Source organism: Macaca nemestrina, chromosome 20 (genome assembly GCF_043159975.1).
Source record: "Macaca nemestrina isolate mMacNem1 chromosome 20, mMacNem.hap1, whole genome shotgun sequence".
NCBI lineage: Eukaryota > Metazoa > Chordata > Mammalia > Primates > Cercopithecidae > Macaca > Macaca nemestrina.
In genome coordinates, this window is record NC_092144.1 from 47920517 (window position 1) to 47942523 (window position 22007).

Below are 22007 nucleotides of genomic sequence, written 5' to 3' on the forward strand. Positions count from 1 at the left end.
AGCTGAGGCGGGCGGATTGCTTGAGCCCAGGTGTTCGAGACCAGCCTGGGCAACATAGTGAGACCCCCAACTCTACAAAAAATACAAAAATTAGCTGGGCGTGGTGGTGCGCAGCCCAAGAAGGTCAAGGCTGCTGTGAGCTATGATCATGCCACTGCACTTCAGCCTGACAGCGAGACCCTGTCTCAAAAACGAAAGTGGCAGTGCCCTCCAGAGAGGAACTTGGCTAAGGAGTCGACTGGAGGTGGGTTTGATCCCCGAATGCCCTGGCCTGATGATTGTGAGACTCAGGCACTATTGAACCTCTGATCCTGTCCTCCCAGCTCTAAAATGGGGATGAAAACAGTTACTTTATTCTTTCAACAAATGCTTTTTGCACCGACTAACCAGCCACATGAGTGCTGTCATTCTGATAGCAGCTCTGGCCACCACTCACTGAGCACTCACTGCGTGCTAGGCAACCAGGCTGGCAGCAGGTGACCTCATTTAAACCCAGCAAGTCTGAGAGGGGGTCTGGGTGCCAGGCAGGCCAGCCCTGAGGTTCATGCCATCCACGCAGCATGTGGACTTGTGGGTGCCGAGAAATGGAGTGCCCAAGGTCAGGAGCTGCGGCCAGGCCAGGGTTCAGATCCCAACTCTGCCTCTAACTGCACTGAGCTGTCCTCCGTGAGCCTCGGTTTCTACCTCTGCAGTCAGGGCTTGCCACAGCCCTGGCCTCACAAAGAGGTCAAGGGTAAAATGAAGTTGGGCACGGGGAGTGCTTGGCAGAGAAAGCCTCTCTGTCATAGGCATAGCTGCTTTAACACGAGAGGGCAGGACCGGAGGGGACAGTCGTGAGCAGTGGGCCTTCCTTCCCGGGGACCCACAGGCCAAAGCCCCAGGCCAGAAGGGCCCCGGGGGAGATGCAGGCCAACGGCACGAGTGGGCTTCTCCAGGTGGTCAGTGGTGGCAGGCCCACCAGCCTCACCCCACTGCCTGCACCCCCATAGGAGATCGGGCGCATCTCCATTGAGATGAACGGGACCCTGGAGGACCAGCTGAGCCACCTGAAGCAGTATGAACGCAGCATCGTGGACTACAAGCCCAACCTGGACCTGCTGGAGCAGCAGCACCAGCTCATCCAGGAGGCCCTCATCTTCGACAACAAGCACACCAACTACACCATGGAGGTGCGCGGCCGCCCCGCCTGCTGGCCTTTCCACCAGCACGGCCGGCTTCCTCACTGGAAATGGCTCGGGCCAGTGAGAAGATAGCTGTCTGCTGTGTTTTTCACTCTGTTTAAAAATTATTGAAGAGACCAGCACTTTGGGAGGCCAAGGTGGGAGGATGGCTTAAGCCCAGGAGTTCAAGACCAGCCTGGGCAACATAGCAAGACCCTGTCTCTACAAAGAATGAAACTATTAGATGGTGGTGCATGCCTGTAGTCCCAGCTTCCCAGGAGGTTGAGGTGGGCAGATTGCTTGAGCCAGGGAGGCAGAGGTTGAGGTGAGCCGAGGTCGTGCCGCCACACTTGTCTGGGTGACAGAGCCAGACTCTGTCTCAAAAATGAAAAAAGATTCAAAAGACTAAATCAAAATGTTCAGACATTTTTAAAAAATTACACTTTCCCTAGCACTGCTCTCATCACCATGACAATGCCCCTCACAGGACAAGCTGGTCCAGGGGCCCACGGAGGGCACCATTTGCCCTGTGGCCTCAGCAGTATCAGCCTTGCTCAGGGTCAGAGCCTGCCACTGGCTAACACGCCAGGAACGTTGCAAGCTGGTCGCTGTCATATTGGTAGCTTGAGAAGCCAAAAGATTGGACACTCTTGATTCACCCCATACAGGTCCACAGATGCCTCAAACCAGAGTTGGCTTATTTTTTTCCCCTGAGAGCCAGTGGTGAGACATTGACCAGACTGTGTCCAAACAGTCTCCACAGGGATCCCAGCACAAGAGTCATGGGTGCTTGCCCTTCTGCTGCCCCTGTAGCTGGGAAACACACTTACTGTGGAGACATAAGCCTCGTGGCAGAGGCAGCAGGGAGGCACCACGGCCCATGTCCTCCGGGAGGTGTACAGGAGAGCAAGGGCTTTCCCCAGGGCAGGCTCCCGAGGACATCCCACCACAGTGAGGACAGTTCACAGCGCCCAGCCCACAGTCACACCCGTCTTCCCGCAGCACATTCGCGTGGGCTGGGAGCAGCTGCTCACCACCATTGCCCGCACCATCAACGAGGTGGAGAACCAGATCCTCACCCGCGACGCCAAGGGCATCAGCCAGGAGCAGATGCAGGAGTTCCGGGCATCCTTCAACCACTTCGACAAGGTGAGCAGCCTGCCGCCGCCTCGGCCTCTCCCTTCCCGCCGTTGCCGTCCCAGCCCACCCCCTCGTCTCTGCATCTGTCCGTCCTTTCCCATCACAGTTGCTGAGCATCGGTCGCCACTCTCAGGGCCAGCAGGGCCCTGCCACTGTCAGGGTGTGGCCGTGTGGCACCGAGACCCCAGCCCGGGCCACTTCACACACACAGGCAGGGGGCCAGATGTCCCAAGTCCTGCCCTCTGGGGTGGCATCCTCACCACCCCTGGGGAAGATGAAGTCTCAGCACACCCAGGCTTTGCAACCCGGTCTGTGAACCTGGACACAGACACCCTGCACGGTGCTTTTAGAATTCAGATTTGGTCTGGCAGCCTCATTAGAGGGGCTCTGAGCGCCAGTTTGCTGCCATCCCCAGCCCACCCTGCCAGGCTGACAGACTGAGGAGTGTGCAGCCTCAGCTCTGCACCTGGTGTCCCCAGGACAGGGTGCAGTCCCTTCTGTCTCACTCCAAATCCCAAAGGCAAGGAGGGCCCCTCTACCTCCTATCCTCCTGGAGGACAGCCCCTCCAGTCCTGGGATTTGTCCTCAATTCTGTAGCATCCAGCTGCCACCCCTGCTGTGGGCAGAGAGGTATAGGAGGCCTCTGCCTGCCTTTGAGCTTCCAAGGTTGGGGGCAGGATGAAAGGGGCCCGCGCCGCCCCCCGCCCCATGCGTCCCTGGCCATCTCCTTGTCCACGTCACCTCTAACTCTGTTTCCCTTCCCTACGTGTCCCTTCCCCCTGCCCTCTGCATGTGACCCCGATCCCTCATCCTGGTCTCCACGCCCGCCACCCCTCCCGCACACCTGCCTTCGGATGGCCCCGGCAGGACCATGGCGGGGCGCTGGGGCCCGAGGAGTTCAAGGCCTGCCTCATCAGCCTGGGCTACGACGTGGAGAACGACCGGCAGGTACCGCACCCTGGGCCCCAGTGGACTGTGGCATTAACTGCTCTCTCTCTCTCTCTCTCTCTCTCTCCTTCTCTCTTTCTCCCCTTGCCATCCCACCCCTGCCATCCTGTGTGCCATCTCACGGCTCTCTTGCCTCCCTGCCCGCATCTCCCTGGACACCTTCCCTCTTACCTGGTCTCTTGGGGCCGCTGTCTCCCTGCTCCCCGCCACTGTCCTGTCTGCCCGCTGTGCACATGGGGCGGTCCCTCTTGCCTACTCTGGGCCCGGCCTCCTCTGCTATGCCTGCGTCCTCGGAGCAGAAGCAGACAGGCAGCATGGACTCCGATGACTTCAGGGCTCTGCTTATCTCCACAGGATACAGCCTGGTATGCAGCTCTGTCTCCCCAGCCGCCCGCTCCTCCTCCTCCTCCCCTACCTCTCCCCCTCACCGCCTCCAGAGCTTCCTCGTCCTCGGGGACACTCCTCCGCCCGAGCAGCGCAGCCGTGCCTGCCTCTTCCTCTGCTGCACCTGCCGGGGAGGGGTCCCTCCGATGACTTCCCAGCCCCCCTTCTTCCTTAGAAGTCTCCAGAGAGAGGGGACAGCTCTCCCACTCTCTCTCTCCCTTTTCTTTCTCTTTCTCTCTCTCTTTCTTCCCCACCCTCCAGAGCTAACTCGTGAGTCTGGGCTGAGGGCAGTAAACCCCAGTTCCCTGCTGTCGGAGACCACAGGAGGGGAGGGTGCAGAGAGGCCCTGCTCCCCAGCCTGGGGCACTGAGGGCTTGGGGCTCTGGGGCAGCCGGAGCAGTGGCAGGCTCTGCTCGGGGCCAAAGCCAGTGGAGCAGGTGGGGAACAGGGCGGACGCACATGCGGGTTGGGCCCTGCTCTCAGCTGTTTCCCTGGAGACCCCACCAGTGTGGGCCTGGCTGCCCCTACCCCACTCAATGTTGCGTGTCCCCCACCCCGCCCCCTCCTTGCAGGGTGAGGCCGAGTTCAACCGCATCATGAGCCTGGTTGACCCCAACCACAGCGGCCTTGTGACCTTCCAAGCCTTCATCGACTTCATGTCTCGGGAGACCACCGACACCGACACGGCCGACCAGGTCATCGCCTCCTTCAAGGTCCTGGCAGGGGACAAGGTGAGCGAGACCCCTATGAGGCTCATGGGGGCTGACGAGAGGGGTCCCTGCAGTGGGAGGGGCTGAGGGGGCAGCGTGTGGGTGGGGATGGCTCAGAGTCCCACCCTGCTGGCCCCAGAACTTCATCACAGCTGAGGAGCTGCGGAGAGAGCTGCCCCCCGACCAGGCTGAGTACTGCATTGCCCGCATGGCACCATACCAGGGCCCCGACGCTGTGCCCGGCGCCCTCGACTACAAGTCCTTCTCCACAGCCCTGTATGGCGAGAGCGACCTGTGAGGCCCCGGAGACACCCGGACCCAACACCCGCCACGGCCTCCGGGAGGGGCCGGGGCAGCCCCACAGTCCCTTCCTCCACTCTGTATCTATGCAAAGCTCTCCGCAGTCCTCCGGGTGGGTGGGCGGGCAGGGAGGGGCTGGGGCAGGCTCTCTCCTCTCTCTCTGGGCTGGCCAGGAGGTTCCCCCGACCAGGTTGGGACTGGGGAGACTTGGGGCCAGTGCTTCTGGTCTGGTAAATATGTATGATGTGTTGTTTTTTTAACCATCGTGGAGGGGCCAGTGGATTCCCACAGCAAAACCAGTCCCTTCCATGCCCTGGGGATGCCCCACCACACCCAGGTCTCTTCCTTTTGCCCTGAGGTCCCTTCAAGGCCTCCCCCATCCAGGCCAAAGCCCCATGTGCCTTGTCCAGGAACCTCCTGGGCCCTGCGAGGGGCCAGCAGAGGGCGCCACCGCCACCCGACGGCTGGGGACCCACCCAGCCCCTCCCTCCCTGCTCCAGAGTCACTTGCCATTGCCAGGAGATGGGGGCCCCAACCAGCACCCCACTTTCGCAGCTGAGTTGGCAGACCGGGCCCCCCTGAACCCCACCCCATCCCACCAGCTCCGGCCTTGCTTTGGCCTCACGTGTCTCAGATTTTCTAAGGACCAAAAAAAAAAAAAAAAAACCACAAAACAAAAACCAAAAAAAAATCACAAAAAACACAAAAAAACTATAAAAAAGAATTAAAAACTTTCAGAGGATTACTATTTACTTTATTAACTTACGGATTTATTATATAAATATATATTCACTTAGCAACATATCTCTGCCGTCTCTCCTGCTCTCGTCATGAAGACATAGCCGATTCTCTTCCGGGCCCTCGCTGACGCTCCTCCGGCTCTGCGTCGGGCGGGGGTCTCTGGGGACCCTCCAGAGGTGGAGGTGGGCTGCTGGCCTGGCTGCCTGGTGGTTGATGGTTTTGCTCCCCCTACCCTTTTTTTTTTTTTTTTTTGAGTTTATTCTGATTGATTTTTTTTCTCGGTTTCTGGATAAACCACCCTTTGGGGACAGGATAATAAAACATGTAATATTTTTAAGAAGGATTCCTGCAGTGTCATCTTTTTTCTCTCTCGTGTCTGTCCTCCACTCCTAGGAGAGCCAGGGCAGAGCTAGTACCGTCCTAAGCTGTCAACGTGGACTAGCTCGTGTCATCTCCTCAAGAGGGGCTGTCACTGTCCTTGTTTCTGAGTGAGCAGCACACAGGCCAGAGTGGTCACCCGGCCGTGAGCGGTGGATGCCAGAGAGCAGCACCCGTGCCAGGCAGGGGCTAGGGAGGTGGTCTTGCCAGCAACCCTGCCCCAAGCAGCAGGTGCACCCGTCCTGAGATCCTAGGAGAAGGTGGCCGCCTCCATCCACTAAGCAAGAGAAGGAAGACAGTGGGCTTGAGGCAGGGAGCTCCCAGGATGGAGCCTGAGCCGCCCTGTCCCTCTCACCCGGCTCACCTGTCTGTGGGTCAGGCAGATGACCCCTTCGCCCCCATCCAGGTGCTGGCTGCAGTGGCCTGTGCAGAGAGGAGCAGGGTGAGTGCCCACTAGTCACCATACCCCTTCCCCCATGCTCCACCATGCCAGGGGTGGTACTCACAGAAGATGCAGGTGAGCTGGGCCACACAGGACACAAACCGCTCGAAGTCCACATGCAGACGGCTATCCCGGTAGCGGCTGGTGAGGGCCTGGGTCAGCTGGTTGTTCAGGTGGAAGCCTAGAGGGAGGCTGATTCTGAGCCCAGCGGCCCACAGGGAACCCACCGCAGCATTGCATCCCCACCCCACCTCCTCGCGGAGGATGCGGATGCCACAGGGTGTCACACCCCAACTCTGCCCCATCCCAGCAGGGCAAGCACAGGCTGGGCCCTTCAATTATCTGGGCCTGTTTCCTCATCCACCAAACGGGGACTGAGACAGCCCCGACCCCATAGGGTATGTGAAGACAAGAGCGCTCGGACAGCGTCTGGTGCGTGACTCGACGTGTGGGTACTGTTACTCCTTAAATCCTGTGGGGCTTTCTCCTTGCCAGTGGGCACTGGAGGATATTTCTGTGCCGCAAAAAATATCGTCAATCCCCCATGGAGTCGGTTTCTTTACGGTCCACCTCAGAGGCGATTTCTAAAGCTGAGAAACCGTGTCTGCTGTGGCGTCTCACTGGAAGCTTTCCAAAACCCAAAACAATGGGTTCTTGACCCCTTCTGAGATGCAAGGTCGTGCCTCACGACCTTCTCCTTTGTCTCCCACGTGGCCAAACCCAGTTCCAAGGACCATTTCGTGGGCTTCTGCTGCTTCCAAAGCCCATCTTCACCCCCATTCTGTGTGTTCATTCTCTTCACAAATATCTACCAAGTAAGCACCACTCCATGCTGTGCCCACTGCTGTTTAGCAGGAAGCAGGAGGTCAGATGACCTGCCCCAGGTCACTCTCCCTCTGGCCTTCATCTGCCCTCGGGCATAGGGGTGGAGGCTGCTGTGCCCAGGGCTATGAGAAAACCCAGCCAGATGGGGTGGAAGGACCCGAGAAGGGGCTGGAGCCCCTCAGCTGCCTGCAGGAGTTCCCGTTTGAGAACTTCTCAAGGTACTTTATCAGTTTCCTTCTTACTGGAATAACTCTGGGCATGTAACCGGCACTCAGTGGTGCCAGATGCGTGAGCACAGCCTGCCACCTGCCACCTGCTGTGAGTCCTTGCTCCCTCACCTCCGTTCCTGTCTATCTCGGGCCCAGCCTCTCCCTCTCTGCCCGACGTCTCCCAATCCTTGGCTGTCTCTGACCCCATCTCTCCCCCTTTTGACTTGGGCTTTTTTTTTTTTTTTTTTTTAAACAGAGTCTTGCTCTGTTGCCCAGGCTAGAGTACAATGGCATGATCTTGGCTTATGGCAACCTCCGCCTCCCGGGTTCAAGCGATTCTCCTGTCTCAGCCTCCCAAGTAGCTGGGATTACAGGCACGCACCACCACACCCGGCTAATTTTGTATTTTTAGTAGAGACTGGTGTGGTGGCAGACAGGCCTGGGAGTGGGGTTGGGGATCTGGGAATTCCAAGTTCTGACCCCAGCCCACTCTCCAAATCCCCTCCACATGAGGGTGACAGTCCCTGCACTGTCTCATCTGCCTTGGAGCCCATGGAAAGCCTTTCTCTCTGACTTTGTTTCTTGGTTAGGATGTTGTGCTGGGCTTGTTCCAGCTCATCAGGAGGAACTCAGCCTCATAGCAGAGGCCATTGGCTGGCTCTCTGGGGTGCTCCGGCTTTTTGTAATGAAAGCTGCGTTCTCTGATCATTAAGTACTATACCCCGCAGTCCATGGATGACTTTTCACCACCCTGGGTACTGGCTTTTTTTTTTTTTTTTTTTTTTTTTTTGAGAGTCAGGGTCTTGCTCTGTTGCCCAGGCACAATCAGGGCTCACGGCAGCCCCAGCCTCCCGGGCTCAAGCCATCCTCAAGCCTCAGCCTCCTGAGTAGCTGGGACCATAGGTGTGAGCCACCACACCAGGCCCTGGCCATTTCAGAGAGGAAAATAGAGGCTCGAAGAGATGGAGTCAAGTGCCCACAGTCCCTCCTGGAGTCAGTAGTGTGAGGATTCCAACCTCGTGGCACCAGAATCCAGAACATTCTACCATGCTGCCCTGGGGGCCAGAGCCTCTCAGACATCAGCTCCTAATCTTCCCCTTCCTGGAGGAGCCTCTCTCTCCCCTAGCACCCTACCACGCACATCCCCCTTTCATGTCCTCCCCACCCCCCACAAACACCCCTTGCCCTCCCTTCCTTATTTGGCCTCTTTCAGGGTCACCCAACCCCTGGCAGGGACTGGCAACAAGCTAAGGTGTGGGCTTGTGGATGGCCACGGTGCAGATGGCCACAGCTGAGCGGGGGGACTTGGAGACGATGGGATGGGAGAGAACAGGTCCTGTCCCCACGACCACCCCAGGGCCCTGTCCACACCTGCCGCATTCAGTGCCAGCCTCAGCTCGAAGGAGTTCATGGTTCCAGAGGCATCCTCATCGAACTTGTGGAATATGGCCTAGGCAGGAGGGATGAGTCAGGGCTACCCCCCAGGCCTTGAAGAAGGCCGCAAATGGGGCCCGCCAGGCAAGACAGCCTGGTGCCCATCCTAACTCTTTTTTTTTTTTTTTTGAGATGGAGTCTCGCTCTGTCGCCCAGGCTGGAGTGCAGTGGCCGGATCTCAGCTCACTGCAAGCTCCGCCTCCCGGGTTTACACCATTCTCCTGCCTCAGCCTCCCAAGTAGCTGGGACTACAGGCGCCCGCCACCTCGCCCGGCTAGTTTTTTGTTTTTTTTTTTTTAGTAGAGATGGGGTTTCACCGTGTTAGCCAGGATGGTCTCGATCTCCTGACCTCGTGATCCGCCCGTCTTGGCCTCCCAAAGTGTTGGGATTACAGGCTTGAGCCACCGCGCCCGGCCTCCCAACTCCCTTTCTTCTGGTGTGGACCCCCAGAAAGCAGCCTAACCACTTTGGACTTCTGTTTCCCAATCTGTAAAATGGGAATAAGAGCAATGTCCCCAGAGGACAAGCTGAGGCTGGGCGGGGGCAGGGATATCCCAGCCAGATCCCTCCAAGTCAGCATAGTCCAGCCCCCCTCATTCCCTGGGGCTCTGATAGCCCACAGGGTGCCTATGTCTCTGTTAGTAAAGGTTTCTGTCTTTCTGGGAAGAGGCCCAGTCTCCCACCTCACCTGCCACTCCAGGAGGTGGCCCCAGAGCCGCTGGAAGTGGTGTAAGGCCAGGCTTTGCCCATGCTGTGTTGGGGGTGGGGGCATCTGGTTAAGGTCAATCTCTCCAGAAGGGGAGGAGACCCCAGCATCCCCTTCCCCACTCCCTCCCTCACCCAGGCACTTCCCCCCCATGTACCCCGAAACACTGCAGCAGCTGCTCACAGGTCCTGAGCCCGATCTCTCTGGGGGTGCGGGTGTGGACCCTGGCTACAGGAAGAGCAAATCAAACCACAGCACTTTCCTGCATTCTGGCCGCCACTCTGAGGGCCATGTGGATGCAACTCCCTCAAGCAGGCGATGTTGTCAGTCCCATGTTATAGAAGCCGAGGCACAGGGAGCCACTGACTGCTGTGACTAGCAGAGCTGGGATTCCAATCCAGGCAGGGGTGCCCAGTCTGTGCTCAAGGCAGCCTTGCCTCTCAGCAGAAGGGGAACTTGCGAGCAGCTGTGGCCCAGGTCACCGGCCCACACAGGATCCCTTGCAGGGAGATGCTGCCAGGCTGAGCCCTGGCTTCCTGAGCCCAACTCCCAGCAGCACCGTGGGTTCACAGACATAGGGTGGCACCGGCTCTGGTTGCAGGACCCCTAGCTAAGACCCCTCCTCCTGCCCCCATCCCAGCCAACTCACCAGGCTCCAGGGCAATGCTTAGTAAGGCCTGCAGCTGCGAGGCATTGAGCTCTTCCTCCTAGTCCAGGAAAGAGGGCTTGTGAGGCCACTGACTCATCCAGCTGCTCTGGGCCAGGCCCTGTGCTTGGCTGGGCTAGGGACACGCAAGGGCTGACAGAGCCTCAGAGCTAGCTCCAGGAGTGGGGGGAGACAGGCCTGTCCCCACAGGGCCATGGCTGTGATGGGGGAAGCACTGGGCTGTGGGAGCTGGTGGGGGGCAGCAGACCGGCCTGGGGGAGGGTCAGAGAGAGCTTCCATGGCTGGACACCTTAGATGAGGCCTGAGCCTGGCCCGAGGTGTCAGGAGGGAGAGGGTGGTCCTGGGAGAGGGTGGTCAGTATGGACTGAGCCCAAGGCCCTGAGGCAGGGAGGAGCTGTGAGCATTTCAAGAAAAGGTCATGAGATTTAAGCCCGGAGGGAGGGAAAAGTAAGCAAAATGACACCCGAGATGCTAGGGCGGGGGAAGGGGGATCTCCAAAGGGAAGCTGCAGCGGGATGCTCCCTCAGCCCAATCCCCCTCCTCACCTCTCCAGCCAGCTCCTTAAACAGCTGCTCCAAATCCAGCTCCAGGGGCAGGTAGGGGCCCTGCGGCACCGGGAAGTTTAGTTCAGGCCAAGATCCCCGCCCCATCGTGCCCCTCCCGGAACAGCCCGCACCTGGAGAGCCTGCAGGTCTGCGCTGATCACGTCGTCGATCTCCCTGCAAATTACAGATGGGAGGTGGGGAGGGGCTGTTTGCCCCAGCTGGGGCTGTGTCTCAGCTGAGGAATCACGTGGGGTCTATCTAGGTGGGGACCGTGCCGTGGGGCCCTGGGGTCATCCTCGCGGGGCGGGGGGGTCCTGGGGCCGGGTCAGGTTTCGGGGGTCTCGGGGCCTCTCTAGGCAGGGATGGGGTCGGATTTGGGTGCCCGGGACTCACACGGCCGTGTGGCGGCGCTCGGAGAAGACACGCAGAGTGAAGTCGGCCTCGTCGCCGGCGTGGGCGGTGCTCGGCACCACCAGGTAGTGGCCCGGGCGCAGGCGGCAGCGGCGGCTCACGTCGCGGCGGGCGCTGAGGGGCGAGCGGTCGGCGCGCAGCAGCCGGGGCAGGAGCGCGCGGCTGCGCGGGGAGTCCCAGAGGCCCAGCAGCTGGGAACGGGGCGGCGTGACCACGGACGAGGCTCACCCCCGGCCCTTCAGCCCCGCACCCTCCAGCCCGCCCCGTCCACCCTGCCCAACCCCCGTCCACGCCTTCCCTGCCCCCGGACCCCGGCTCTGCCCCCCACCCGCAGCGCAGGTTGACCAAGCCCCAGGGCCGGTTGACCCCACCATCCCAGACTCACCTCCTCTGGAATCTGAAAGAAGCAAGAGCAAGGGGCGTCGGGGCAGGGGAGGGATGGCCGCCGCTCAGGGTCCCCTCCCTGCCCTTCCTCACCTCTCTGCCCTCTCCCTCCTTCTTCGTCCTATTAGACCCTTATTGAACCTTTGCCCCGCAGTCCCCGACCCAGGCCCTCGCCGACCCCTCCTCAACCCTTCCTTCCCCATCTGCGCTCTCAGCGCCTGTCCCCTTTGTCCCCTCTGGCCCTCTGGCCCTCCAGTCTCTCTCTGTCCCAAACCTCGCCCCTCAGTCTGTCCCTGAGCCCCTCTCTCTCATTCCCTTAGCTCCCTCTCCCCCTCTGAGACCTGGCCCCCAGCCCTACTCGCCCCCTGCTCTCCTCCCGCGCCGTCCCTTCTCGGCCCCGCTCCTCCACTCCTCCCCGATCCCCCTCAGCCCCACCCCTCTACCACTCCCCTCCTCCCCCTTGGCCCCGCCCTCCACACCTCCCGTCTTCTTCTTGGCCCCGCCCCTCCATGCCTCCCCTGCTCCTTGGCCCCGCCCCTCTCCGGGTTCCCTCGAGCCTCAGCTCTACCCAGGACCTCACCTGGAACACGTGGAAGCCCACGGTGAGGTAAGTGAGGCCCTTGGCTCTCAGGCGCCGTCGGTTGCGCTGGGTGAGGGACAGAAGGACGGTGCACTTGGGCGTGCGGCCCCCCCGCGCTGGGCCCCACGCCCCTGAAGCCCCCCAACCCCCCCAGGGCCCTTCCTCATCCTCGTCCTCCTCCTCGTCGGGTTCCAGCAGCGTTAAACGGAACTGAGGATTGGTCCAGAAGGTTTCTAGGGGAGGAGGAAGAAAGGGGGTTTCCCAGCCGGCCACAGCGCCCCCCACCCCGGCAAGCCTCTCAGGGCCCCCTCAGGCCTCACCAGCACTCGGCTGGCTCCCGCCGGAGTTGAAGCCGCGCACCCAGCGGCCTTGGAAGGTGTGGACGTGCCAGCCGCCCCCGTCCGGGCTGGGGCCCAGCACCTCCGGGCTCAGCGAGCAGATCTGCACCGTGTCGAAGTGGAGGAGGAAGTCCCGCAGCTCCATCCTGCACGGTGGCCCAGTCAGACCTTGCCTGGCCCCACCTCGAGGGGGTCCCAAGATCCCGGAAATGACTCCCAGATCCCAAAGCCTCCCACATTTCTTAAATATTGCCAAATATCCTTCAAGTTCCAGAAATGACCCCCAAAGAGCTGGGCCTCTAGCTCCCCCAAATTCCTCCAAGTCCTCAGACACCCCACAAATCGCCATGATTCACAAGCTGCCCCCAAATATTGTTAAATTGCCACCAACCCCCAAAGAGCAAGACCCTTAGACTCCGAATTACCAACAAGTATCCTTCAGCCCCTCAGCATTGCCAAATCTCAAGAAATGCCCCAAATATCACCAAGCCTTCTTCCATTGCCCTGAGTACTATACCCTCCACAGATAACTATGCCTTCAAATTCCCCTAACATTACTACTTTTTTTAGCCCACTCCAATCAGTGGCACTCTAATATTACTACCAATTCTTCCTTGACTTCCCAAAATGGAACCTGGCCCCAAAATTACCACTGATGTACACAGTTTCTCCTTATCAGGACCCATCCTTCCATCGGGGCTTGCCCCTCCCTGAGCCCCCTGGCACAGAGACCCTCCCAGAGGCACAGCTGGGACCCTGATGAACTGACCAGAACTCGCCATCCTCCTTTTTCACCAGCAGGGCATCGCGGCACTCGGTGGGGAGTGCGTCCCAGCGTGGGCAGCTGGAGAGACTGCAGTGTGAGGGGCGGGCAGGTGGGGTCCAGCCCCACACCCACCCCAGACCCATCCCACCTGTCACTCCAGGCCCCGGTCCACTCCACGCGGCCCCATGGGTTCCGCAGCCGCAGCAGCCGCACCTTGGTGAAGCCCAGGAACACCTGGGGCAGCATCGTCAGTGGGGATGATGCCTGGACATGGCCTGCCACCCCACCCATGGGGGACACTCACCTTGTGTGTGCCCGTGACGGAATACGCGTGTCCCTTCACCAGGCCTTCTTCTGTGCGGTACTCGCCCCGATCACTCTGGGCAGGGGATGGGATGGTGAGGCTGAGGTGGGGGACAGGAGGGCAGCTGCTCCTCCCTGCCCCCAACCTCCTGCCACCAAGGCAGGAGCCAACCAGAGCACTGAACTGAATGGCACACAGCTCAGAGACCATGTCAGGGTTAGTGACTGAAGGCAACAGAGAAAAGGAGAGGAAGGGAGATGGAAATGAGACAAAAGGAGAGGTACAGGCTCACGCCTGTAATCCCAGCACTTAGGGAGGTCGAGGTGGAAGGACTGCTTGAGGCCAGGAGTCCAAGACCAGCCTGGACAACATAGCAAGATCCCAAGTCTACAAAAAATTTAAAAATTCGACAGGCATGGTAGTGCTCATCAATGGTCCCAGCTATTCCGGAGGCTGAGGCAGGAGGATCCCTTGAGCCCACAGGTCAAGGCTATAGTGAGCTATGATGACACTACTGCACTCCAACGTGGGTGACAGAGTGAGATGAGACCCTGTCTCCAAAAACAAAAACAAACAAAATAGATGGAAAGAGGGCCTGGAATGGTGGCTCACACCTGTAATCCCAGCACTTTGGGAGGCCAAGGCGGGTGGATCACGAGGTCAGGAGATTGAGACCATCCCGGCTAACATGATGAAACCCCATCTCTACTAAAACTACAAAAAATTAGCCGGGCATGGTGGCACGCACCTGTAGTCCCAGCTACTCGGGAGGCTGAAGCAGGAAAATTGCTTGAACTCAGGAGGCGGAGGTTGCAGTGAGCCAAGATTGTGCCACTGCACTCCAGCCTGGGTGACACAGAAAGATTCCATCTCAAAACAAACAAAAAATAGATGGAAAGAGAAGACAGACAGAGACATAGAGACAAAGAAAGATACAGAAGAGAGAGACAGACACAAAAGAAAAAGAGAAGCAGTAACTCAGTAGAGGATTTACGTAAATTAATGAGTGAAGGAGTTAGACTAACTCAATGAATGAATGAGTGTGTCATGAGGTCACAGATGAACACATGACCCAAGCTAAGCCCACGAGAATCAATCCTGGGACTTTTACTGAAATTCTCAGAAAGAGGCACTCTTTTTTTTTTTTTAAATAACCCCTGGGGTAGTAGGAGATACCTGCAGCTATGGGGGACCCTTTTGTGCCCATGAGGGGAGAGCCTGGCTGAGAGTGACACTAACACAGAACGGGAAATAAACAAACATAGTTGCAACACCCTCAGCATCTGGATCCAGCTGTGCCTGAAGCCCCTGATTCATGAGAGCAAATGAATTTATTTTTGACTAGTTAGATTTATGAGCGACCCTAAGCCAGTAACAGAAGCAGAGAAGAGAAGAACCAAGGAAGCACTCTGCCCACCCCACCACACCCCTGACTGTGCTCTGGTCCTGGTGGGGCTTCCGCATGGGAGTCCAGGTCTCTTACCAGGGCAGTGGCGCCCACAAGGGACTCCTTGGCCAGGGCATGGCGCAGGGCAGAGAAGAGCCCCATGCTGTTTTGTCTCAGATAGAGCACCTCACCCACGCCGCCTGTGAAGTCCACAAAAGCCTCATTCATGTGGCCGCCCCGCATCACCTCGTAAGAGCCGTGGAGCCTGTGGGAGCAGATCCGGGGTGAGGGTTGAGGCAAGTACGAGCATCTCAGGCACCCCTGCCCTAGGATCTGCAGGCGCCTCTATCTCAGGGTATAGAATCCCCAGGGGAAATTCCTGAAGTTTTGAGACTTTTTTCAGGGTCTCACCCTGTGGCCCAGGCCGGAGTGCAGTGGCATGATCTCATCTCACTGTAGCCTCAGACTCCTGGGTTCAAGCGATCCTCCTCCCACCTCAGCCTCCTGAGGAGGTGGGCCCTCAGGTGCACATCCTGAGGAGGTGGGACCTCAGGTGCACACCGCCACACCCAGCTAAAACAATTTCAAACTCTTGGCCGGGCATGGTGGCTCACGCCTGTAATCCCAGCGCTTTGGGAAGCCGAGACAAGTGGATCACCTGAGGTCAGGAGTTCGAGACCAGCCTGGCCAACACGGTGAAACCCCGTCTCTACTAAAAATACAAAAATTAGCCAGGTGTGGTGGTGGGCACCTGTAATTGGGAGGCTGAGGCAGGAGAATTGCTTGAACCCGGGAGGTGAAGGTTGCAGTGAGCCAATATCGCACCACAGCACTCCAGCCTGGGTGACAGAGTGAGTGAGACTCCGTCTCAAAAAAAGAAAGAAAAAGATGTGAAGTTGCTCAGGTGATGTTGTGATTTGAGGGTTCTGGGGGTTGTCACTTGGTTTGGGATTCTTGGTGGGGTGTCTGGAGGATTGCAGAGCCTGGGGGCTCTGGGTGCCCCCTGTGGCTTGGTGCCTGCTGTGGGGACTTGGGGCTGCAGCTGGTTGGAATTGGGGTCCTTACTTGGCATAGGCCTTCTCCAGGAGTGGGGCCCAGAACTCGTTCCGCTGTTCCGAGTGCACGAACATCAGCTTCCCCTCGCGCACAGGCAGCCTGTCATCCACCACGACGTCCACCCAGCGGCCAAACTGCCAGAGCTGGCGGGAGAAGATGCAGGGCCGGACTCGGCTTCCAGCCTGCAACCCTGCCTGGACCCTGCCTCTGGGCCCTGACTCTGCTGTGCCAGTCCCAGAGTGAGGAATTACAGCCCCAAGTCAGTGTTAACTATGAAATCCATATCACCGGCCGGGTGTGGTGGCTCACACCTATAATCCCAGCACTTTGGGAGGCCGAGGTGGGTGGATCACGAGGTCAGGAATTCGAGACCAGCCTGGCTAAGATGGTGAAACCCCGTCTCTACTAAAAATACAAAAAAGGCCGGGCGCGGTGGCTCACGCCTGTAATCCCAGCACTTTGGGAGGCCGAGACAGGCGGATCACGAGGTCAGAAGATCGAGACCATCCTGGCTAACACAGTGAAACCCCGTCTCTAATAAAAATACAAAAAATTAGCCGGGCGAAGTGGCGGGCGCCTGTAGTCCCAGCTACTCAGGAGGCTGAGGCAGGAGAATGGCGTAAACCCGGGAGGCGGAGCTTGCAGTGAGCCGAGATTGTGCCACTGCACTCCAGTCTGGGCCACAGAGCGAGACTCCGTCTCAAAAAAAAAAAAATAATATCTGGGCATGGTGGTGGGTGCCTGTAATCCCAGCTACTCAGGAGGCTGAGGCAGAGAATTGCTTGAACCCAGGGGTGGGGGCGAAGGTTGCAGTGAGCCGAGATCGCGCCACTGCGCTCCAACCTGGGTGACAGAGCGAGACTCCATCTCAGAAAAAAAAAGAAAAAGAAATCCATATCACCAAGTCACCACGGGGAAAACTGAGGCATGGGCAGAGGAACTGAGCTGTACCTGGAAGTGGAAGACACCTGCGTAGCCATGCTGGAAATCCTGTCCAGGAGGGACCACCCGGCGCAGGAGCCGGGGATACAGAGTAAGGGAGGCGGCGGCCGCAAGGAACCAGCAGTTACCTGAGAGGAGAGGCCAGGATTAGGTGAGGAGGGAAGGAGGGAGGCCGGGCGCGGTGGCTCACGCCTGTAATCCTAGCACTTTGGGAGGCTGAGGCAGGAAGATCACTTGAGCCTAGGAGTTCAAGACCAGCCTGGCCAACATGGCAAGACTCCAGTATAAGAAAATTTAGGCCGGGCGCGGTGGCTCAAGCCTGTAATCCCAGCACTTTGGGAGGCCGAGACGGGCGGATCACGAGGTCAGGAGATCGAGACCATCCTGGCTAACACGGTGAAACCCGGTCTCTACTAAAAAATACAAAAAACTAGCCGGGCGAGGTGGCGGGCGCCTGTAGTCCCAGCTACTCAGGAGGCTGAGGCAGGAGAATGGCGTGAACCCGGGAGACGGAGCTTGCAGTGAGTTGAGATCCGGCCACTGCACTCCAGCCTGGGCTACAGAGCGAGACTCCGTCACAAAAAAAAAAAAAAAAAGAAAATTTAAAAATTAGCTGGGCATGATGGCATGCACCTGTAGTCCCAGCTACTTGGGAGGCTGAGGCAGGAAGACTGCTCAAGTCCAGGAGGTCAAGGCTGCAGTGAGCTATGATGGTGCCACTGTATTCCAGAATGGATGACTGAGTGAGACCCTATGAAGGGGAGGGGAGGGGAGGGGAGGGGAGGGGAGGGTAGGGGAGGGGAGGGGAGGGGAGGGACAGAAAGAAAAAGAACAAAAGAAAGAGAAAAGGAAGGAGGGAGGGAGGGAGGGAGGGAGGGAGGGAAGGAAGGAAGGCAGGCAGGCAGGCAGGCAGGCAGGCAGGCAGGCAGGCTTAGGGAGAGAAGAGACTGAGGAGGGATCCAGGGGCCGGGAGTGGGGGGACCAAGGGATGGAGCTGTCAGGATCCCAGCTGACACTGGCTGGATCTGAGGACTCAAGGTGGGTTCAGGGTCTCACCCAGGCTCCCCTGACACACATCTGTGCGGCTCATGTCTTCACAGATGAACTTCGGCTCAGCACAGAACTCCTGTGGGTGGTGGGGGATTCCAGGCCTCAGCCCGAGAAAGGAAGGGAAGGTCACGTGCCGGGGCCCTGCCGCCTCTGCTGCTCCAGAGCAGTGAGGGCCTCCAAGCCCATGAAAGGCCTGGAAGCCTGTGGGCAGGAGCATGGCTTTCCTGGGTCTCTAGAAGCTGTGCTAAGCCAGTCCCATGGTAGCCCCCTCCTCCCTCAGTCCCAGGAGTCCAGATCCTCAGCATGCTCCTCCCTCAGACCCATTAGTCCAGGCCCAGCCCCTCCTCCCTCAGACCTGAGAGTTGAGGTCCCCAGCCCCTCCTCCCTCAGACCCAGGAGTCCAGGCCTCAGCACGCTCCTCCCTCAGACCCGAGAGTTGAGGTCCCCAGCCCCTCCTCCCTCAGACCCAGGAGTCCAGGCCTCAGCACGCTCCTCCCTCAGACCCGAGAGTTGAGGTCCCCAGCCCCTCCTCCCTCAGACCCAGGAGTCCAGGTCCCCAGCCCCCTTCCCTCAGACCCAGGAGTCCAGGTCCCCAGCCCCCTTCCGTCAGACCCAGGAGTCCAGGTCCCCAGCCCCCTTCCCTCAGACCCAGGAGTCCAGGTCCCTAGCCCCCTTCCCTCAGACCCAGGAGTCCAGGTCCCCAGGCCCCTTCCCTCAGACCCAGGAGTCCAGGTCCCCAGCCCCTCCTCCCTCAGACCCAGGAGTCCAGGTCCCCAGCCCTCCTCCCTCAGACCCAGGAGTCCAGGTCCCCAGCCCCCTTCCCTCAGACCCAGGAGTCCAGGTCCCTAGCCCCCTTCCCTCAGACCCAGGAGTCCAGGTCCCTAGCCCCCTTCCCTCAGACCCAGGAGTCCAGGTCCCTAGCCCCCTTCCCTCAGACCCAGGAGTCCAGGTCCCTAGCCCCCTTCCCTCAGACCCAGGAGTCCAGGTCCCCAGGCCCCTTCCCTCAGACCCAGGAGTCCAGGTCCCCAGGCCCCTTCCCTCAGACCCAGGAGTCCAGGTCCCCAGGCCCCTTCCCTCAGACCCAGGAGTCCAGGTCCCCAGCCCCTCCTCCCTCAGACCCAGGAGTCCAGGTCCCCAGCCCTCCTCCCTCAGACCCCGGAGCCCAGGCCTCAGTCCCTCCTCCCTCAGACCCCGGAGCCCAGGCCTCAGTCCCTCCTCCCTCAGACCCCGGAGTCCAGGCCTCAGTCCCTCCTCCCTCAGACCCAGGAGCCCAGGCCTCAGTCCCTCCTCCCTCAGACCCCGGAGCCCAGGCCTCAGTCCCTCCTCCCTCAGACCCAGGAGTCCAGGCCTCAGTCCCTCCTCCCTCAGACCCAGGAGTCCAGGCCTCAGTCCCTCCTCCCTCAGACCCAGGAGCCCAGGCCTCAGTCCCTCCTCCCTCAGACCCAGGAGTCCAGGCCTCCAGCCCTCCTCCCTCAGACCCCAGACCCCAGCCACACTTTACATGGGGCCTCATCCATTTCACATCTTTGGCCTTCTCCGAGTCAGGCCCCAGCTGGTCATAGCCAAGGGCATCAGGGCCAGCAGGGAAGTAAGGGTCACGGAACAGGATCCCCGAATCCAGACAGGCTGCCCGGATTGCCTCATAGCTCTGGCCCCGAAAGAGCTGCAGGCCCCCAGCTCCGACCCCAGCCTCCTCGTCCACGAGCTGGATGGTGACCCTCCCACTGCTGCACGCCATCTGGACACTGGTCTCAGAAGCTGGCACCAGGCCCTTTAACCTCCTGAGTCATGGGGGCGGGGCTTCTTCTCCACTAGAGCCCCAGTGGGGGTCTTTAGGCAGCAAGGAGCCTTCGCTCGTTAATATTAATTGATGGTTTGGGGTGCTGGGGAGCAGGGACGCCTCTTCAGTGGTTTTCTCCCCAGGGCGTGGGGCCTTCAGTTGTGGCCAAGGTAGCAACTTAATGAGCTTGGCCAGCAGCAGGAGAGAAGGCGGGCAGAGATGAGGGAGGACCGGCTGCCGCTGTGAGGGCACCAAGAAGGAGGTCAGTGTGGGGGTGAGCTTCTGCCTACTTATGCCTGTGGGGCTGGGGAAGGAGGCGGGTTTACCTCAGTGTCTATCTCTCAGACCGCCTCTCTCCCCCTCCCTCTGACAGTTTCTCTCTCCCCGTTTCTTCTCCATCACTGTCTGGAGTGCGCGATCTCAGCTCACTGCAACCTCTGCCTTCTAGGTTCAAGTGATTCTCCTGCCTCAGCCTCCCGAGTAGCTGGGATTACAAGCTCATGCCATCATGCTCGGCTACTTTTTGTATTTTTTGGTAGAGAAGGGATTTCACCATGTTGGCCAGGCTGGTCTTGAACTTCTGGCCTCAAGCAATCCGCCCACCTCGGCCTCCCAAAGTGCTGGGATGACAGGTGTGAGCCACCGTGCCCGGTCAGGTTTTGTTAATTAAAAAATTTTTTAAGTAGAGATGGAGGGTGGTGGGGACGGTCCCATATGTTCCCCAGGCTGGTCTTGAACTCCTGGCCTCAAGTGATCCTCCTGCTTCAGCCTCCCAGAGAGCTGGGATTAAGGTATGAGCTACTGCATCCAGCCCTTTCTTGTTTTTTGTTTCTGGCAATATCTGTGTCTCTGTATTTCCCTGTCTCCACCCTTCCTCCTCTTCTCTTTTTTTTTTTTTTTTTTTTTTTTTGGTAGAGATGGGGTGGGGAATCTCACTTTGTTGCCCAGACTGGTCTTGAACTCCAGGACTCATGTGATCCTCCCCATTTGGTCTCCCAAAGTGTTGGGATTACTGTTGTGAGCCACCACACCTGGCCCCTCTATCTTTGTGTCTCTTTCAGCATGTGTCTGCTCCTCTCTGTACCTGTCAGACCCAGGAGTCCAGATCCGCAGCCCCTCCTCCCTCAGACCCAGGAGTCCAGATCCGCAGCCCCTCCTCCCTCAGACCCAGGAGTCCAGATCCGCAGCCCCTCCTCCCTCAGACCCAGGAGTCCAGATCCGCAGCCCCTCCTCCCTCAGACCCAGGAGTCCAGATCCCCAGCCCCTCCTCCCTCAGACCCAGGAGTCCAGATCCGCAGCCCCTCCTCCCTCAGACCCAGGAGTCCAGATCCGCAGCCCCTCCTCCCTCAGACCCAGGAGTCCAGATCCGCAGCCCCTCCTCCCTCAGACCCAGGAGTCCAGATCCCCAGCCCCTCCTCCCTCAGACCCAGGAGTCCAGATCCCCAGCCCCACCTCCCTCAGACCCAGGAGTCCAGGCCCCCAGCCCTTCCTCCCTCAGAACCTGTCAGTGTGTCTTGTGTCTGCCTCCCTCTCTCTTCCTCTCCATCTTTCTCTCTGTCCCTGTAACCCACATGTGGCTCCTCTATCATCCACCGAGGGACCCTGAGCTCCCCTCCGTTCATGCCCCCTCAGCTCTCAGGATGCGCCGCCTCCCTCCCTGACAAGGTAGACTCAGCCTGCTTGCCCAGGGAGGCTGACCCTGGAGGGCTCTGCACCTCTCCTGTGCTGGGAGCCATCTGGTGACCATGGTGCCCTGCCCTGGCCCACGCCACTCTGGGTCTGGGTGGAGTAGTATTTCCCCCAGAGGACTCTGGAGCCATTGGAGGAAATGGAAGAAACAGGTTTGGAGATGCCAGAACCTCAGCAGTGCTGCTCCCAGCAGACCTTGCACCCTCCTTGAGGGTGTCTGCTGCCCCCCCAGAGCCTTGTCACCTCCATGCCGCTCAGATGTCCCTCAAGCCTTCTGGCCTCCTTCCCTCCAAGTGGACCCACAGATATTGTCCAAGCCGTCCACGTACATGGCTACCAAAAGTGGGTTACAAAACAGGCTTTCTGGCTGGGCGTGGTGGCTCACGCCTGTAATCCCGGCACTTTGGGAGGCCACGGTCACGTGTCTCCTTGGAGCTGGGCTGCTATTTCTTTCGTTTGCTTGTTGGTTGGTTGATTTTTTGGGACAGCCTCCCTTTGTCACCCAGGCTGGAGTGCAGTGGCGAGATCTTGGCTCACTACAATCTCTGCCTCCCAGGTTTAAGTGATTCTCCTGCCTCAGCCTCCCGAGTAGCTGGGATTACAGGCGCACACCCCCACAGCTGGCTAATTTTTGTATTTTTAGTAGAGAGAGGGTTTCACCATGTTGGTCAGGCTGGTCTCAAACTCCTGACCTCGGGTGATCCACCTGCCTCAGCTATAGGCGTGAGTCA

The 22007-nt window shown here is 59.2% G+C and overlaps 2 protein-coding genes across 14 annotated transcripts in view; one reads left to right on the forward strand and one right to left on the reverse strand.

The window, feature by feature from the left end:
- The window catches only part of LOC105495398 (actinin alpha 4), an 87217-nt gene extending 81491 nt beyond the window's left edge, over positions 1–5726 (forward strand). For 3 of the 6 annotated variants that reach the window (XM_011764870.3, XM_011764869.3, XM_071086609.1), the window contains 5 exons: positions 990–1169; positions 2163–2309; positions 3168–3248; positions 4205–4363; positions 4482–5726. In XM_011764870.3, coding sequence (XP_011763172.1) covers positions 990–1169; positions 2163–2309; positions 3168–3248; positions 4205–4363; positions 4482–4640 — 726 coding nt within the window. In that variant the 3' untranslated portion in view covers positions 4641–5726. Of the gene's footprint in view, positions 1–989; positions 1170–2162; positions 2310–3167; positions 3249–3547; positions 3614–4204; positions 4364–4481 lie in introns of all 6 variants that reach the window. The other 3 variants (XM_011764872.3, XM_011764871.2, XM_011764873.2) reach the window with 2 other exon arrangements.
- The window catches only part of LOC105495400 (calpain 12), a 32766-nt gene continuing 16376 nt past the window's right edge, over positions 5618–22007 (reverse strand). For 3 of the 8 annotated variants that reach the window (XM_071086610.1, XM_071086611.1, XM_071086612.1), the window contains 20 exons: positions 17814–17883; positions 16767–16885; positions 15825–15958; positions 14856–15024; positions 13373–13447; positions 13217–13302; positions 13072–13146; positions 12285–12448; positions 11965–12197; positions 11386–11397; positions 10983–11191; positions 10721–10763; positions 10590–10649; positions 10027–10084; positions 9535–9605; positions 9360–9422; positions 8609–8687; positions 6268–6384; positions 6126–6184; positions 5618–6038 (listed from right to left, as the gene is read on the reverse strand). In XM_071086610.1, the coding sequence (XP_070942711.1) occupies positions 6012–6038; positions 6126–6184; positions 6268–6384; positions 8609–8687; positions 9360–9422; positions 9535–9605; positions 10027–10084; positions 10590–10649; positions 10721–10763; positions 10983–11191; positions 11386–11397; positions 11965–12197; positions 12285–12448; positions 13072–13146; positions 13217–13302; positions 13373–13447; positions 14856–15024; positions 15825–15958; positions 16767–16885; positions 17814–17883 (1923 nt within the window). In that variant the 3' untranslated portion in view covers positions 5618–6011. Of the gene's footprint in view, positions 6039–6125; positions 6185–6267; positions 6385–8608; positions 8688–9359; positions 9423–9534; positions 9606–10026; positions 10085–10589; positions 10650–10720; positions 10764–10982; positions 11192–11385; positions 11398–11964; positions 12198–12284; positions 12449–13071; positions 13147–13216; positions 13303–13372; positions 13448–14855; positions 15025–15824; positions 15959–16766; positions 16886–17813; positions 17884–19308; positions 19828–22007 lie in introns of all 8 variants that reach the window. The other 5 variants (XM_071086614.1, XM_071086613.1, XM_071086615.1 and 2 more) reach the window with 3 other exon arrangements.